Source organism: Plecotus auritus, assembly GCF_963455305.1.
Source record: "Plecotus auritus genome assembly, chromosome: 4".
Classification (NCBI taxonomy): Eukaryota; Metazoa; Chordata; class Mammalia; order Chiroptera; family Vespertilionidae; genus Plecotus; species Plecotus auritus.
The window spans coordinates 138,028,820-138,043,705 of NC_137775.1; the positions used below are offsets into that span (position 1 = coordinate 138,028,820).

A 14,886-nucleotide genomic window follows, 5' to 3' on the forward strand; every position below is an offset into this window, starting at 1 on the left:
GGCCTCAGTCTGCAAGGAACCCACCCCCACCCCCACCCCAAGGTGACACTGCACAGCAGGGAGCAGAGTAGGGAACAATTTATTGGAAGATAGAAGGTGACAAGACTCAACCAGGGTCACTCCAGAGCAGTGTCTGTCCCCACTCACACACTTTCTCCACACGCCTCCCCAAAACTCCGTAGAGCACCTGGACAGGGTTCACCCCTCCTGCTCTGACATGGGGTGGAGACTGGGTGCAAAGGTGGCAAGCCTGTCCTTAAAGTGCTTTGCTGTGACAGTGCAGGAGGACTCCATTAAAGCCCAAAACAGGGCACCAGCCACCTCCCAGCTTTCTGTTTGCTCCAGAGCCTAGTGAGGAATAGAGACCTGGGCACAGGGATTCCCAACTATTCTACTCCTTTCCCCCTTGACCTGGGAGGTTAGACCTCTAGGTATTTTTGGTTTTGCAATGTTCCCAGGAACATAAAAGCAACTGCTGGGAACCTAAGCAAGAACACACGCTCAGATCTGATATTCTAAGCCCTCCTCTTCCAGACCCCTGTTGACCGCCCCCATCAATTCTGTCTTCAGGGTCCCTTGCCGAAGTTTCTCCCAGTTGGTGCTGCTGCGGGAGGTGCTTCGAGACACTGAGGGGGTAGGAAGAGACAAGTTGGGGCCAGAGGGGTGACATGGTTGGAGTTTTTCTGAATCCTTGTCCAAGTCATCGGATCCCTGGTTGTAGAAGGCCCGTGCATAGTGCCGGGCTCGCTGCTGGTAGAGGTCCTGCTTGTCTTCCACCCTGGGGAGGACAGATGACTTGTGAGGTGGCCAAGGGCCATGGGCAACATCTGCTTGTCTCCTGTGCACATCCCACCCCACCATGATGGGCCTTTTCCTTGTCTGCTGCTGGTGTGGCAGGTGGTCCCAGCCCCTCAGCAGCTAGGCCATGGGGACTAGGAAGGGCACAGGACCCCTAAGATCACAAGAACGCTCAGCCCTTCACTGTCACTCACCGGAGGAACCAGCGGTCCCCCAGCCCGTAATCTCCCCCAAAGATCCCCGAGCGAGGCCACAGGCAGCGAGGCAACTTCCGCTCCAGCATCACTGTGGTGGCCACAACCTGCATGTGGGGACAGGGGAAATAGGAAGAGGCTGGGTGTAGACTGAGATGAAGTGTAGGGATAAGGGAAGATGCCAGGTAGAGGGATGACAGTTAAGCAGCCGCTAGGAAACTCGGGAACTCTGGTTTCCTAGAGGACAAACAGCACTCTTAAGCTGAGGATAGTGATGTCAGCTTTGTCAATGGGACGTGAGCCTCACAGTTATACGCCTAGTGACCTGGCACCATGCTGATGCTGCAAGGGTTTGGTGACTTTGCTCCAAGAATAATGGGAAGGTGAGCAAAGCAAGGATACAGGATATTTTGACCCTACAGACGTATAGGCCATTTATGAATGCAAACATCCTACTGAGACATCTAATGTCAATACATTTGCCTGGAAAGAAATATTTTCCTGAGCAAACCCCATTTAGCCACTTCATTTTTCTTATAAACTCTATTTTCTACACAGCACCATTAAATGCTATCCAATTTTCAGAATTTCCATTTTTATTTTGTGGGAATTATTTTTGTTGAGATAAATTATTTTTTGCATATATTTTAAAGTGATGATTTGATTCATTTAATGGCCTCTTGTCCCCATCATATAGCTCTGAAGATATTTTCTGCTACTACAAGGGGGTTTTTGTGGCATTATTTTTAACATGTCAAATTTTCCTGGGTCAAATTTTGAAGACTGAAATACTGCCAAAAAGATGTGATACTCCAGTTTTTATTCAGTAGCAAAATTTGCAGAATGCCATTTTAGCCACTATTAGCTTTATTCTTTAATTTTTATTGCTTTAGAAAATGCATGTTTTAATTTTTGAGCAAACTGTGAGGAATTCTTTCCAGTTATTTCAGTTTTGTTCAGTGGTATTGCTAATCCAGTTCTACTATGCACTGCATTATTCTGTGTACTGTGCAAAAACTACCCAAACATGTGGGGTCAAAATATCCTGCTTCCATCTGAATTTGGCCTGGTCTTTGTGAAGGAAATTACTCGCACTAACCCTCCCAGCCACTAGGGGACTCACCTGAGCTCTCCAGAGCTCATCCCGCTCGTGAGCCACCCTCCAGTGAGTGTCGCCCATCATGGCAATAAGGAGGTTGAGCATGAGCAGTGTTGCAATGATGGCGAAGGCAGCATAGGTGATGCTGTACATGAAGGGCAGATCCACGTCATAGTTGGCAGGGCCATCGATGATGGTGAGGAACATCTCAAAGGTGCTGAACAGTGCCATGGGGTAATTGTAGAAATGGCCCAGCTCATCGGGATTCTCTGTCTGGAAGATGATATAGAAGGCTGCTCCACCCAAGGGGGGTGAGAGTTACCATGGTTAGAGTAACCATGGACATGACCAAACTCCATCCAGCTCTTCTCTGCCCATTTCCCTCATCTCCATAGCACCATCCCAGCCCTTCATCACTCCATACTTTGGGTTCTTATATTGCCATATTTTCCATGTGGCTTATCCTCCTGATCCCAAGAGCCAGCTCTCCAGAACACTCCCAGTTTTCCCTCATCTCCAAGGGATGTCCCATCCTCAGATACCATGGCCCCACTTACCTCCACTGCCTCCTACCTTTCCCCAAGTTTATCCCAGCAGTTCTGTGTTCTCTAAAATCCTTCAATCTCCCCCTCCCATGGTCCCCATTCTGAACAGATGATTTACCTGAGGTAAAGCCCAGGATGACCACAGCCATCAGCCAGCAGAATCTCATCAAGTCACCAAAAATCATCTAGAGAGGGAAGGGAGAACACACCTGTCGCTTGAGCCACTGCTCCTCCCATCCTCGAACAGGATCTAACTGAAAATTCTCACAGCTCCACCCTATAAGACAGGGCTGGCAAACTATGGTTGTAGGCCAGATCTGTTTGGCCTATTTTAGTATGGCCCTTGAACTAAGAATAGTTTTTGTATTTTTAAAGATTTGGGGGCAGGGGGGAGAAGGAGGAGGAAAAGAATATACAACAGAGACCATAATGTGGCTCTCAGTGCCTAAGATATTATCTATTATCTGGCTCTTGACAGAAATGTTTGCAGCCTCTTTCCTAGGACCTTTTTCTAGGAAGCGTGAAGGGAGACACGAACCTTCTGGATCATGATGGTGAAGGGGCCCAGCATCTGGAATCCTCGCGCGAAGTACATGACATTGCACCACCCCAGCACCAGGGCGAAGGACATGGGCACCACCTCCCCACTGGTGTTGGTGAGCCTCATCACCATGGTCACCAGCACCATGAAGGCATAGGTGATGCTGGGGGAGAGCAGAGAAGATGTGATGAGAGGGATCTGGGATTATCCTGGGAACCCAAGAGCAAGAGTGTGACTGAGACAGGACCCACACACTCAGATTCAGTCTTTGCAAGCTCAATACACAGGGTCACACACATCACTTGTGAGGGCTCTGTGGGGTTAAGGTTCTGTAGGGGTCAGGAATCCAGGAGGTAAAACTGGAGCCCTAGTGAGGGAAGGGATGGGAGTGAGGAAGGAGACTCACATGAGGACATGGAATGGCCCCCCAAGGATGGTATGTCCAAAGAATTGAGTGACCCCCACCCTGAAGATGTCTGGAATCTAGAGAAACACAAAGGCACTTATTGACCAGGGCTCAGGCTAGAACCTTGGATCAGACAGTCCACCCCAGGCCCAGTCCACACCATACCTCTACAATCATGATGAACACAGCTCCAATGACAGTTACCAGTTCCCCCACCAGTCGGATAGCATCCTGAGGGGTCACATAGGCCTCCTGAGGAGAGAAACATGGTCAGTACTCAGGGTTTTCATGCATCTGCCCTGCCTGCCCCTGGTCAGAAGTCAAAGTCCCTTGTTTGATTTTTCCTTTAAAAAATATATTTTTTTTAAATTGACTTTTAGAGAAAGGAAGGGAGAGAGAGAGAAACATTGATCTGAGAGCAAACCATCAATTTGGGCATGTTCACTGACCAGGAATTGAACTGGCAATCTTTCAGTGCGCAGATATGATGCCCAACCAAGTGAGCCAGTGCTTCATTCTTTTTAACCTGTTTGACTAGCTCCAACTCCACTCTTTGAGTGTATGTGTGTTTCTGCATGTGTATATTTTGAGTTTGTGCCTATGTGTTTGAGACCTGGGTGAAGAGAAAAGTGTGGGTTATAGGACAAGTGATAACAAGTCTGAGAAAGGGAAGAGAGTGGATCCTGGCCAGAAACTCAGTTGCTTCTAGTGTGTCACCTGAAGGAGCTTCTGCTGCAGGAGGGTGTTGTCCCTGGGCTGTGTGCGGTTATCAGTCCTGGGCTTCAGGGGGCGATAGATGCAGCACATGGTGAAGCAGATGATATAGAGCACATACAAGGCACCCAGCAGGCAAAAGTAGGGCCGCCCGTATCTCTTCCACTTGAGGCTCACCAGCTCCTTCACTGGTGTCTGGTCTAGGATCTGGCGAGCCTGCAGCAGGAATAGAACAGAACAAGTGTCTCCGAGACTCTGATGTCCCTCCACAGCAGCTCTGACCTGAACTCTTTTTACCTCCCGCTTCTTGGTGGTGACAATAAGTTCCAGCAGTGATGGCTCATCTCCCGAGGAATCGATCTCTGTGAGATCATAGAGGGTATAGGTTGTCAACCCAAATGTCCCCTGGCTGTGCTTCCACTTCTGCATCAGGTGATTGAACATCTTAGGGAGAGGGGACACAGAGTTAGGAGGAACTGGTAAAGGGGAGGGTCACAGAGTGGGAGTGAGGAGCAGGTCCAGGAGAACAGCATCCCTGGAAAGGGAGGCTGCTCTTCAGTTAATGATCACAGCCTTTGGGGCAGAAAGACCCATGTTTACACTGACCCCTGGATTGCTTTCTGACCCCTTGGATTGCTTTACTCCCTCTAGAACAGGGGTCCTCAAACTTTTTAAACAGGGGGCCAGTTCACTGTCCCTCAGACCATTGGAGGGCCGGACTATAGTTTAAAAAAAAAACTATGAACAAATTCCTATGTGCATTGTGGGCCCGGGACGAGTCGGCTGCTAAGCAGGACAGGCAGCGGCACCCAGCGGGCCGGATAAATGTCCTCGGCGGGCCGCATGTGGCCTGTGGGCCATAGTTTGAAGACGCCTGCTCTAGAACTTGGGAAGAGGTGAAAGTCTAGAGGGCTGCTGCCTGTGGACTGGAAGTGTGGGTGGATGTGGGCATTGCAAACCACCGTAGCATGGGATCTAGACTGTAGCCTCCAACACCTCAGCAAAGAGTGGGCAAGAAAGGATCAGGAACAAGGGAGACTGGCTGAGCAAACAATTCGAACCTGAAAATGGGAGCTAGGCATCAAGGATGAATGTTTACATCTATTTCCTCAAAGGGCTAGAAGTATAGGATGGGGTCATTAGAAGGACACCATGGGGTTGGAAGGTGTCCCTCACCACAGTGTTGCCCTCCACTCCAGCCAGCTTGAAGGGGATAAGACCCTGGTGATTGGGCACAAGGTCCAGGGACTGCAGGTGGCCCCCACGCCCGTCATAGGACAGCAGCAGGTTGTACATCTGGCAGGCAAAGGTCTTGTTGGGCTGGAAGACGAGGATGTGCAACACTGTGTTTCCTGGGGAGGATACCAGTATCATGTGGCTACTGGACCCTAGTCCCCGACGGTCCCCATGCCCACCCCACAGTGGGCCTGACCATTGTCCCAGACCCTACTCTCCCATCCCCTTCCTGCCCCCCAGGTCCTTTCCACACTCCAGTGCTTACCCAGAGAGTCCTGGGCCCGGATGTTAGCTCCATGTTCAATGAGCAGACGCACGATCTCCTCACTGCCCACGCAGGCAGCAAAGGACAAAGGGTGCTCCCCTGGGGAGACAGAGGGCTCCATGGCATGAGTGCAGGCTGGGATGGGCACCTCCCCAGTGACTGCCTGTTCCTCCACACAGCTCAGCTCTGGACTTGGGGACACTTGTCAGCAGAACCAGCGGCAGGGATGGTGCAGAGGCCCTGGGGGAATGGGCTCTGGCCTTAAGCCCTATAAAGGCTAACCCTAGTCCACCCCACCCCCTCAGGCACAGAGCTCTCCTCATCCCATCCTCCCCTGGCTCTTGCCCAGTTCTGGCTCTGGTTCTCACCAAAGTAGATATGGTTGTGGGGGCTGAGGTGGAAAGCTGTGCCTGTAGCTCTGGCAGAGACGCTGGCCCCATGGGCGAGCAGGGCTTGTACCAAGTTCACATTCTGGTTCATGATGGCCACGTGCAGTGCAGTCTGACCTGGTTCAGAGAGAGCCCTCAGTCATGGGGTCTGTCCCCAGGATTATGTAGGGTCATGTGTAGATAAGGATGGGCCTGATCATTGTCCCAGCCACTCCTCTCCCACCCCCTTCCTATTTCCCAGGTCTTATACCATATCTACACATGATCCTATACTAGGGCAGCCTGGGGGGTGGAGACAGGGAGCCTTGAGCCAGGCAAGGTTCCCAGGGTACTCAGCTGTTGCCCCTTTTTTCCCATTCTCTAGGTCTCTCCATTTTGGGGGTTGGTGCTCTAATACCATGCCATGAGGATGACAAGGCAGAAGGGAAATTGAATAGGGAATAGAGAGTAGTGGGGCTCAGGTTCCCTCTTTGGTTTCCCCAAATTATCCATCACAGAGTCTAACTTGAAATATCCAACAGGTCTCCCCTTCCCTCCATCCCTGGCCCCTGGTTCCTCACCCTCATACAGCTCAGATGTCATGGGCTCCAAGACCAGTTCTGGGGCAGCCTCCATCAGCACCATGGCGGCCTCCAGGTTGTCATAGAGGGCCGCTATGTGCAGCGCTGTCTCCCCCATGGCTCCTGAACAGAAAGAAGAGGCATGGGGCTTCTAAGGGCAGGGGAATGGGAACAATAGTGACTTAGGGGCCCACAACAGAAGGTCTTGGGCTATCCTCGGGAACCACTCACATGCAGCTGACCTAGAAAGAGCGGGATGCTGAGGGCTCTGCTCCTTTCTTACCTCTTTGGTGCACCTCACAGGCCTGATACTTGAGCAGCTTGTTGAGAGTCTGGACATCATTCTCTTTGGCAGCTAGAAGGAAAGGACACTCCAAGATCCTACAAGGGAATGGGATCAGAAAGGTATCAACAGTGAGCATGCCCAGTGGTGGCGTGACAGGTGAGGACTTTGCTTGATTGTATATGAACACGTGGACCTCCGTGACAATGAACCCCAAAGTTCCTGGTCAGGGAAGTGAGGCCTTTGGAGTGCAAAGAGTTGCCTGATCTCTCTTTTTTTTTTTCCTGACCAGTTAATTAACCCAAAACTCAGTGACTGGTTTCTATATCCCCCCCAACCCCGACCCCTGCTAGGTTGTGGGCACCAGAATGTGTTTGCATAGCAGGCATGGAGGGGAGGAGCTCTACTTAGGCACTCGCTCACCTCCTGAACTATTGACTTCTGGAACAACCCTGATTCAGCCCTCACTGAGTGTCCTGAGATGACACTCCATGATAAGCCTTGTTTTCAAGGACAACGAATACAAAGCATTCCTCCCTCTTGTTTGTGGAGGAAGTAAACATGCAGAGGTTAGCAGGTTTTCTCCTGTTGCATGGTGCTCTGTTTCCTCGACCTTCTCAGTGAAGCCCTTTGATCCTGGCTCTTCCCTCCCTGTACCAGCATCTTTAGGGCTCAACCCAAAAGGAATAGTGCAGCCTTTTTATTTTTCTAGCCCCTAAGTCAGATTATAGTCTCTTCCTACTTCCTATCTATTTCTCACTTGTTTAAAGCAAAAATCATCTTCTCTGACTCCTCAAATCCTCTCTTGAATTTAATTTCTACAATGAACTAAAAAACATTTTAAAAAAAATTTTTTTTATTAAAACTTACTTCAACTAAGACACTTGGGACCCCTTTCATTCAATTCTCTCTCTCGGCCCAGAGCCATGGGGTCTTTCAATGGAAGTGAATGAAATAACCCTGTTTATTCAGAGATGGCCAATTATGTGACAAAGAGAGCCAGAAAGGTGCTCACACACCTGGTGGTGGCAGGAAACCCACTCCAGTGCTGGGGGTAGGAGGGCAATGGGAGAGGAAGAATGAGCCCCAGACACATCTCCCAGAATGCTAGCCTCAGCCCCCTCATGCCACATAGGCAGCTCCCTGGCCCTGCCAATTCATCATCTCATTCTCTCTCCATTCAGTCTCTACCTACTCATCCTGTCTGCTCTTCATTAATTCATGTTCTCATTCTCTAGCCCAAGATTAGTACTCTCCTAACTAGTCTCCCCACACCCTGTTTACCCCCAATGCAAATTTTGATGCTGCCAAGATACTCTCTTTAAATGGCAAATGCAATCACAGTTTACAAAAGTTCTATGGGTCTTTAAATGCCCAAGGAGAAGGGACCCTTTACAGTTTCTGGGCAACACTTTTCCATGCTCTTTTCCTTCCACTTACATCTCCCACCCAGAATTTTGGGCTCACCACCTGTGCCATGCCCTGCTATCACCTGATATGTACCCTACCACCCCAATAATTGTCTCTTTCGTGTTCCTAGAATAAGGCCCCCCCCCTACATTAGCCATCCACACTCTCTGTAGGATGAGTGAATAAGGAGCAGTGCTAAAAGATGGTGTGACCTCACTGTCCCTTCTTATTATCTTTATTAGAGGCCCAGTGTATGAAATTCATGCACTTGGGGGGCAGGTGGCCCTCAGCCCAGCCTATACCCTCTCCACAGGGATCAGGCCTAAACTGGCAGTTGGACATCCCTCTCACAATCTGGAACTGCTGTCTGACACCGGCTTCCCAGGTCTACCAAGTAAAAATATGAGATGCTCAGTTCCATTTGAATTTTAGACACACAACAAATAATTTTTAGTGTAAGTTTGTCCCATGCAGTGTTTGTGACAAACTTATATGAACAACATATTATCGGAAATAGCAATTTAACTCAGTGTCCTAGACTTATCTGTCAAGCACAGTCAGACTACACTCTGCGTGAAGAACCGGGTTAGAACCCAACCCAGCAGGGTTTGTAGAGAACTGGCCTCCTCTGGTTGGGAAACTCCAGAATCCAGCAAAAAGGGGGGCAACTGTCAATGGTTCTGAGGGGATCAGGCAGAGCCGTTACTTGCAATAGCATCATAGGACCACCAGGGGACAGCAGAGAAAGCCCTTGCTCACATTTTTGGCGGGAAGGGGGTCCCCCCAAACACCCGACTATCCTTGAATCCCATAAAAAAGGCGCAAAAGCAGACCCATCCAAAGATTCTTATGCCTGAAACACTGGTCATTTCTTTAATAGCAATCCAGCTCAGAAGTTTAGATCTGGAGCAAACTCTATACATCTTCACTAGATAGCTGCCAGACACCTCCCCAGGGCAGGAAGAGGAGGAAGAAGTATCTTCCCATTTGAATGGTTAGATTATACTCTCTCCCTTCCAGGGGAAAAATGTCACTTTGTTTAGCAGAATACTTCACAATACTTCTGGAATCCCCTAGTTACAAACAGTAGTTTAGAGCAAGGGTTCTCAAAAAGGGGTGATCCCTGGGTCCCTCCCCAAGGAACCTGGCAATGTCTGGAGACATTTTTGATTGGTGCAACTGGGGAAGGAGGTACTATTTTCTTTCGGTGGTTGGAGGATGGAATGTTGTTAAGCATCTTATATAAGCAGCTTACCATAATAAAGTATTTTCCTGCCCATCATGTCAACAGTGCCAAGGTAGAGAAACCCCAACTTAGAGGTATAATTATTCATAAGCCATCTTTTAGAGAGAATGTTTCACATTCAAAAGGATGAGAAATGCCCTATGCATACATGTTTTCTTACACATCATTAAACAAAAAGGTGAAGCCTTTTAAGCACCCACTGATTAAGTAGCAACAAAAAATTATAGAGCAAATCTGCAATTATGACCTTATGAAAGGTATCTGCAGGACTTAGAATGTTTTATTTTGTGGGACAATTATTTATCAAATTGATAAATAGTTCTACATTAGACTGGTGCAAACCCCATTACAAGGTCTCTGGCATACAACCTAGCACATTCTTCATAAACAAATCACAGATCTCCCCCTTGGGGTTCCCTCTGGCCACCAAGTGAGAATCTCCCACTTCTCCCAGTTCCCACCACATGTGCTCTCCCCTTCATTCTTGAGCATGTGTGTATGTGTCTACCTGTGTGTGTGTGTGCATGCTCATGTGTGCGCAGGGTGCACAGGTGGAGTTTTGTATTTGGTTGCTGGGAAACAAGGCAGGATCAAGAGCATCTGCAGGAGAATTCAGATCAGGATTTTAGAGCAGGGTAGTCCCTAGAAAACTAGTTTAATCTGTTCATGCAACAGATGGAGAAAGAGGCCTGGAGTCTGAGGTGACTTGTCCTAACAAGTCAGAGGCAGAGCTGGGACGAGCGCCCTATTTGTCATTTCTCTGTCCCCATTCTCAGTGTTAATCAGCATTTGAAATGGGATTAGAAGAGGCACAAGGGACTGTATGGACCTGCGTGGGTTTCACTGGTTTTGCCACAAGCACCCTCTCACAGGAGGCATGGAGGCTGTCATTTGGGAAGGGCAGGGCATAGACAACACGGTGGCTCAGAGTTCAGTTCCAGAATGAATATGTTTCTGACAGGAGGAAATTGACAGCCCCTCTAAGTTCCTGCCATCACGGGAGGTGCTCTTTTACTGTGTGGATTTTATCACAATAATCCCATGTGTCAAATGTGCTTTTCAGCTTCCAAAGCAGCATCTCGCTTATGATCCCTCTTGCTCCTTACAGCCCTGCCACACAGTTTGAATAATGCTCTCACTTTTCAGTAAAGGAAACTGAGGCAGCAGAGCCAAATCATGGCTGGAAGATCACACAGAGTTAAAGGCAGAATGCTTCACCAAGAACCTAGCCTTAGGCACTCACCACTAAATTATGTGGTTCTTCAAGTTTTATGACTTTTCCCAGGGGGAGGGGGCAGCCCAGAGCAGTGACCACAGATGAAGGAAACTGCAGCCGCGTATGGGGAGGAGACACGCACTGGCCACTCATGGGTCACCTCCCTCTAGGTCAAGTTCCTGACAATGGAATGAGGTTCAAAGCTTCCAGGAAAGTGGCTGTTTCCAGACTTGGAGTCGGGCCACCTTTCTATCTGCCAGAACCCCATCAAGCATGTCGGTAGCCCCGTGTGTCTGCAAGGACGCATGTGCGTGTGTTTACTGAGGCAGGGAGTCCGGAAATGCTGCTGGGAAGTCCCAAGGCTTGCTTTTCATGGACACGTCAGTTCACATATATTTACAGGTATCTATCTAAACAGAGGAGAACCTTCAGTGTTCATTGCCTTCCCGTAAACTAGTGGGAGGGAGACTGTGCCAGCAAGGGGGCCAGGTGTAAGGGTTAGGTTAGACAGCCTCTGGAAGCTGCCCAGCACACCCCACACCAGCTGAAATCAGACACCAAAGCGTCCTCCTCTATGCTCCATGGCACTGTCCACACCCTTTTTTGAAGCTCTCCAAGCATTGACAAATAGATGCATATTGATCTATTTCACCCATGAGAATCTGAGCTCCCAGAGAGCAGGGAAGGAACCATGTTCATTTTCTAAAAATCTAGCAGAGTAGTTTCTGCTCAATGAATGTTTAGGGCACTGAACATCAGGAAAGTCAACTTAAGGTCCAGGGAGAGACAGTTCAGGAGAAAGGGGAGAGTTCAGCTTGAATGGCAACGACAGGGATTGACCCAGAGTGGGCTGCATGACTGAGATACAAGAAAAGTCCACCGTGCCCAGCTGGTGTGGTTCAGTGGTTGAGCGTTGACCTAAGAACCAGGAGATCACAGTTCAATTTCCGGTCAGGACACATGCCGGGGTTGCAGGCTCGGCTCGATCTCCAGTGAGGGACGTGCAGGAGGCAGCCAATCAGTGATTCTCTCTCATCATTGATGTTTCTATCACTCTCCCTCTTTCTTCCTCTCTGAAATCAATACAAATATTTTTAAAAAGAAAGCCCACTGAGAAGAATGCTGGGTTCCCCATCATCCTGGAGAGACCAGAAAGCCCTCCCTCCTCAATGGATGGTGCTACACCCCGTGGAATCCCCCCAGTCCCCTCTGAGCCCTGGGCACAAATCCCCAAGGTCACTGCTTGCTTTCTCTGGGCCTGCCTCCTTCACAGGGGATAAAGCCCTCCCTCCCACAGTTAGACTGGGGACTCTGAGATAAGATGGGTTCTGGTAACATTTTTGGCTACTTTCTTCCATCAGTGCACCCCCTGACCTGACTAAATTGTCCTCGTGTCCATGGATGTCTGGTATTTATCTAATTACCTGCATCTCCCCTTAAGCTAGGTGACTGCACAGCCTCATCCTCTCCCCTTCCTGGTTATTTCAGGGCCACCCAGAGGACAGTCAATACTCCTGGCTCCTGGTTGGGAAGAAGAGAGCCAAGGAGTTGTGGAATGAGGCAGGGAGATCAGGAATGGAAGGGAACCCCTCAAAGTGGTGACATCAGACCTTTGTAGTCTGAGATACAGGAGGAGACCCCCAGATGGTCTTAAGAAGAAACAGAACAGAAAGGACAGGTGGAAGCAGCCCACTCGCAGCCAGGCTGTGGTCCTTTCTGAGACTTTGTCTGCGCCTCGCTTGGGCACACAGGGAACTTCCGCCACTCCTTCCGAAACCCTAGGCCTTTTTGCGCTCTGTGTCTGGCTCCCAGCCCTGGGGTCCTAAGAGTGGGAAGGGGATGAGTGGGACCAGTGATGGCCTTGTCTGCAACAACAACACCATTCTGTTGCCTCAAGATGTCATCAGCCAAACATGTGCTCAGCCCCAACTCTCCCAGGCCTGGGGGACAGAGGTGGGTGGCTGATGTGAGAGATGGGAAGCCAAAACTGGGGGAAAAAGGGGCGCATCCCAGCCCAGAATCCTTGAGCTAAAGAAGAAAACCCACAGGGGCTCTATATGACCTCTTAGCCTTCTCCCTCCTGGTCAGGTTCAGGAAGCCCCTTCATTGGCACATGGACACAAAAAGTTTATGCTTTCCCCTATGAATAGACATATTATCTGCCTTCTTAGGAGCCCAGGGAAACCCCAACAGGAGGATTTCCTTCAGGCATGCCACTGCCTGGGTGGGGCAATCCATGGAGACTTTGGAAGGAGACTACACACTGGGATGGCTTCAAGCTTCCTCCATATCCCCAGCTCCCAACTCTAAGCTGCCAGGGATGATGGGTGGGGACATTTTCAGGGGCTGGAAGCAACAAGTAAAATTTCTTTAGGGCTCAAACTCTAGAGCCTCTCAAATGCCACAATCTTGATGAGGGAGTGGGTGAGCATGGGTCCTAAGTATATTTTAGCCAGTTTTCAGCACCCTCTTCCCCAATAGAGAATCATGGATTCTAGGCTGGGTCCCAGCTGTTCATCTTCAGACCCTCCCATCAATGGCTGATGCAGTTAATGCACAGGAATGATAACCACGATCACATATGGGCTTCTTTGGGGGTTCCTAGCATTTGCAGATCCTCTCATTCATTCATTCATTCATTCCCACATGCCTACGTATATGTGCTATATGTTTCTGCCTGAGAGACTGTTCAAGGGGCAGGGAGTAGAGATATAAGGCATTGCTCTGACCCACCAGCACACCTCTAGTGGATATCACAATCTCTCCAAGACCCAGCAAGTTGCCTCGCCATTAGGAAAGTACAGTGGACCCTTGAACACCGTGGGTTTGAACTATGGGGATCCACCTATAAGCAGATTTTTTTCCCAATGGATATTTTTCATTCAATTGATAAGCACAGCTCAATTGACCCTGGCAGCTGAAACCCACTCAACGGTCAATTGGCGGTTGAGAATCCTTGTATGTGGAGGGCCGACATCAGTTATTTATGGCTTTTTGGCTGCACCCTTCAGCTTCCCTAACCCCCACATCGTTCAAGCATCAGCTGCACTCCCAAGAAGCTGCATAACTGACTTGGATCTTACAGATAGTGAGACCTGTGTGCACGCCAGCCCTCCTCTTCCACCTGGAACCCTGGGGCCCCGCAGGCCAAGACTCTTGAGACAAAATGCTCCCAAGGGGCCAGGCGTGGAGTACAGTCTGTCCAGACAGAAGTGCCACACAAAGACGGAGAAGGAGAAGGGGGAGGAGGACTGAGGAAAGGGGAAGGAGGTGAGGGACACCTGGGTGGGGGGGGTTGGTGGCAGCAGCAGTTGGAGGCTTACCTCTTCTGCTGCAGCAGGTTCTGCTCATCTCGGCTCTGTGCCCAGGACTCCTGTCTCTGGAACCATCTGCAGAACTTTCTCCACAGGCAGAGAATGAGGCCCGTCTTCTTGGGCAGTGGCAACCCCATGTCCTGTAGCACAGGCTCCTTGTAGGGCTGAGGCAGAGACCAGACCCCGACTGAACTCCGCCTTGGGGCCACATTGGTCTCCCCAAGGGCCGGTCTGCCCTCTCCCTGCAGAGGTCCCATCTCCTACCTCCCTGGCCCGCACAGGAGTCTCGGGGAGTTGCCCCAGCCAGACTGCAGAGGGCTCTGAGTTTGTTACTCTTGGCAGAGCTGGGACTCCCTCATTGGGCTCCTCAGGCAGGAGCTCCTCAAAGCGCAAACTCCCTCCCTCCTCCCAAATTACCTGAGATTTAAAGAGACAGGCCAGCAGCCTTGCCTGCCACCTGGGGCCTTGCGTAAACTCCTTCACCTTGGCCTGGCTCCCTGCCCCCAGGCCAGTCCAGGGAAGGGAGCCCTTCATAGAGACTGGAGAGATCTCCCTTGGACTTTGGGACACATGCTCACCTTTTATAGAAAGGTTTGGGAGGGTCAAACGAGGCTGAGAGACTCAGGCAGTGAGGGAGGAGGGAGGGGTCAGGCAGGCCTTTGGGGGTTGA

General features: G+C 50.0%; 1 protein-coding gene across 1 annotated transcript; it reads right to left on the bottom strand.

The window, feature by feature from the left end:
• Positions 1-62: 62 nt before the first annotated feature.
• TRPV6 (transient receptor potential cation channel subfamily V member 6) lies at positions 63-14,473 on the bottom strand (the record flags this gene model as incomplete). The annotated part of the gene is made up of 15 exons (XM_080667126.1): positions 63-778; positions 993-1,099; positions 2,116-2,384; positions 2,755-2,821; positions 3,175-3,340; positions 3,584-3,660; positions 3,749-3,835; positions 4,301-4,513; positions 4,595-4,741; positions 5,474-5,649; positions 5,799-5,897; positions 6,167-6,304; positions 6,748-6,870; positions 7,031-7,128; positions 14,226-14,473. The coding sequence occupies 15 exons, from the start codon at positions 14,471-14,473 to the stop codon at positions 502-504; spliced, it is 2,292 nt and encodes a 763-aa protein (XP_080523252.1). The 3' UTR covers positions 63-501.
• Positions 14,474-14,886: the final 413 nt, after the last annotated feature.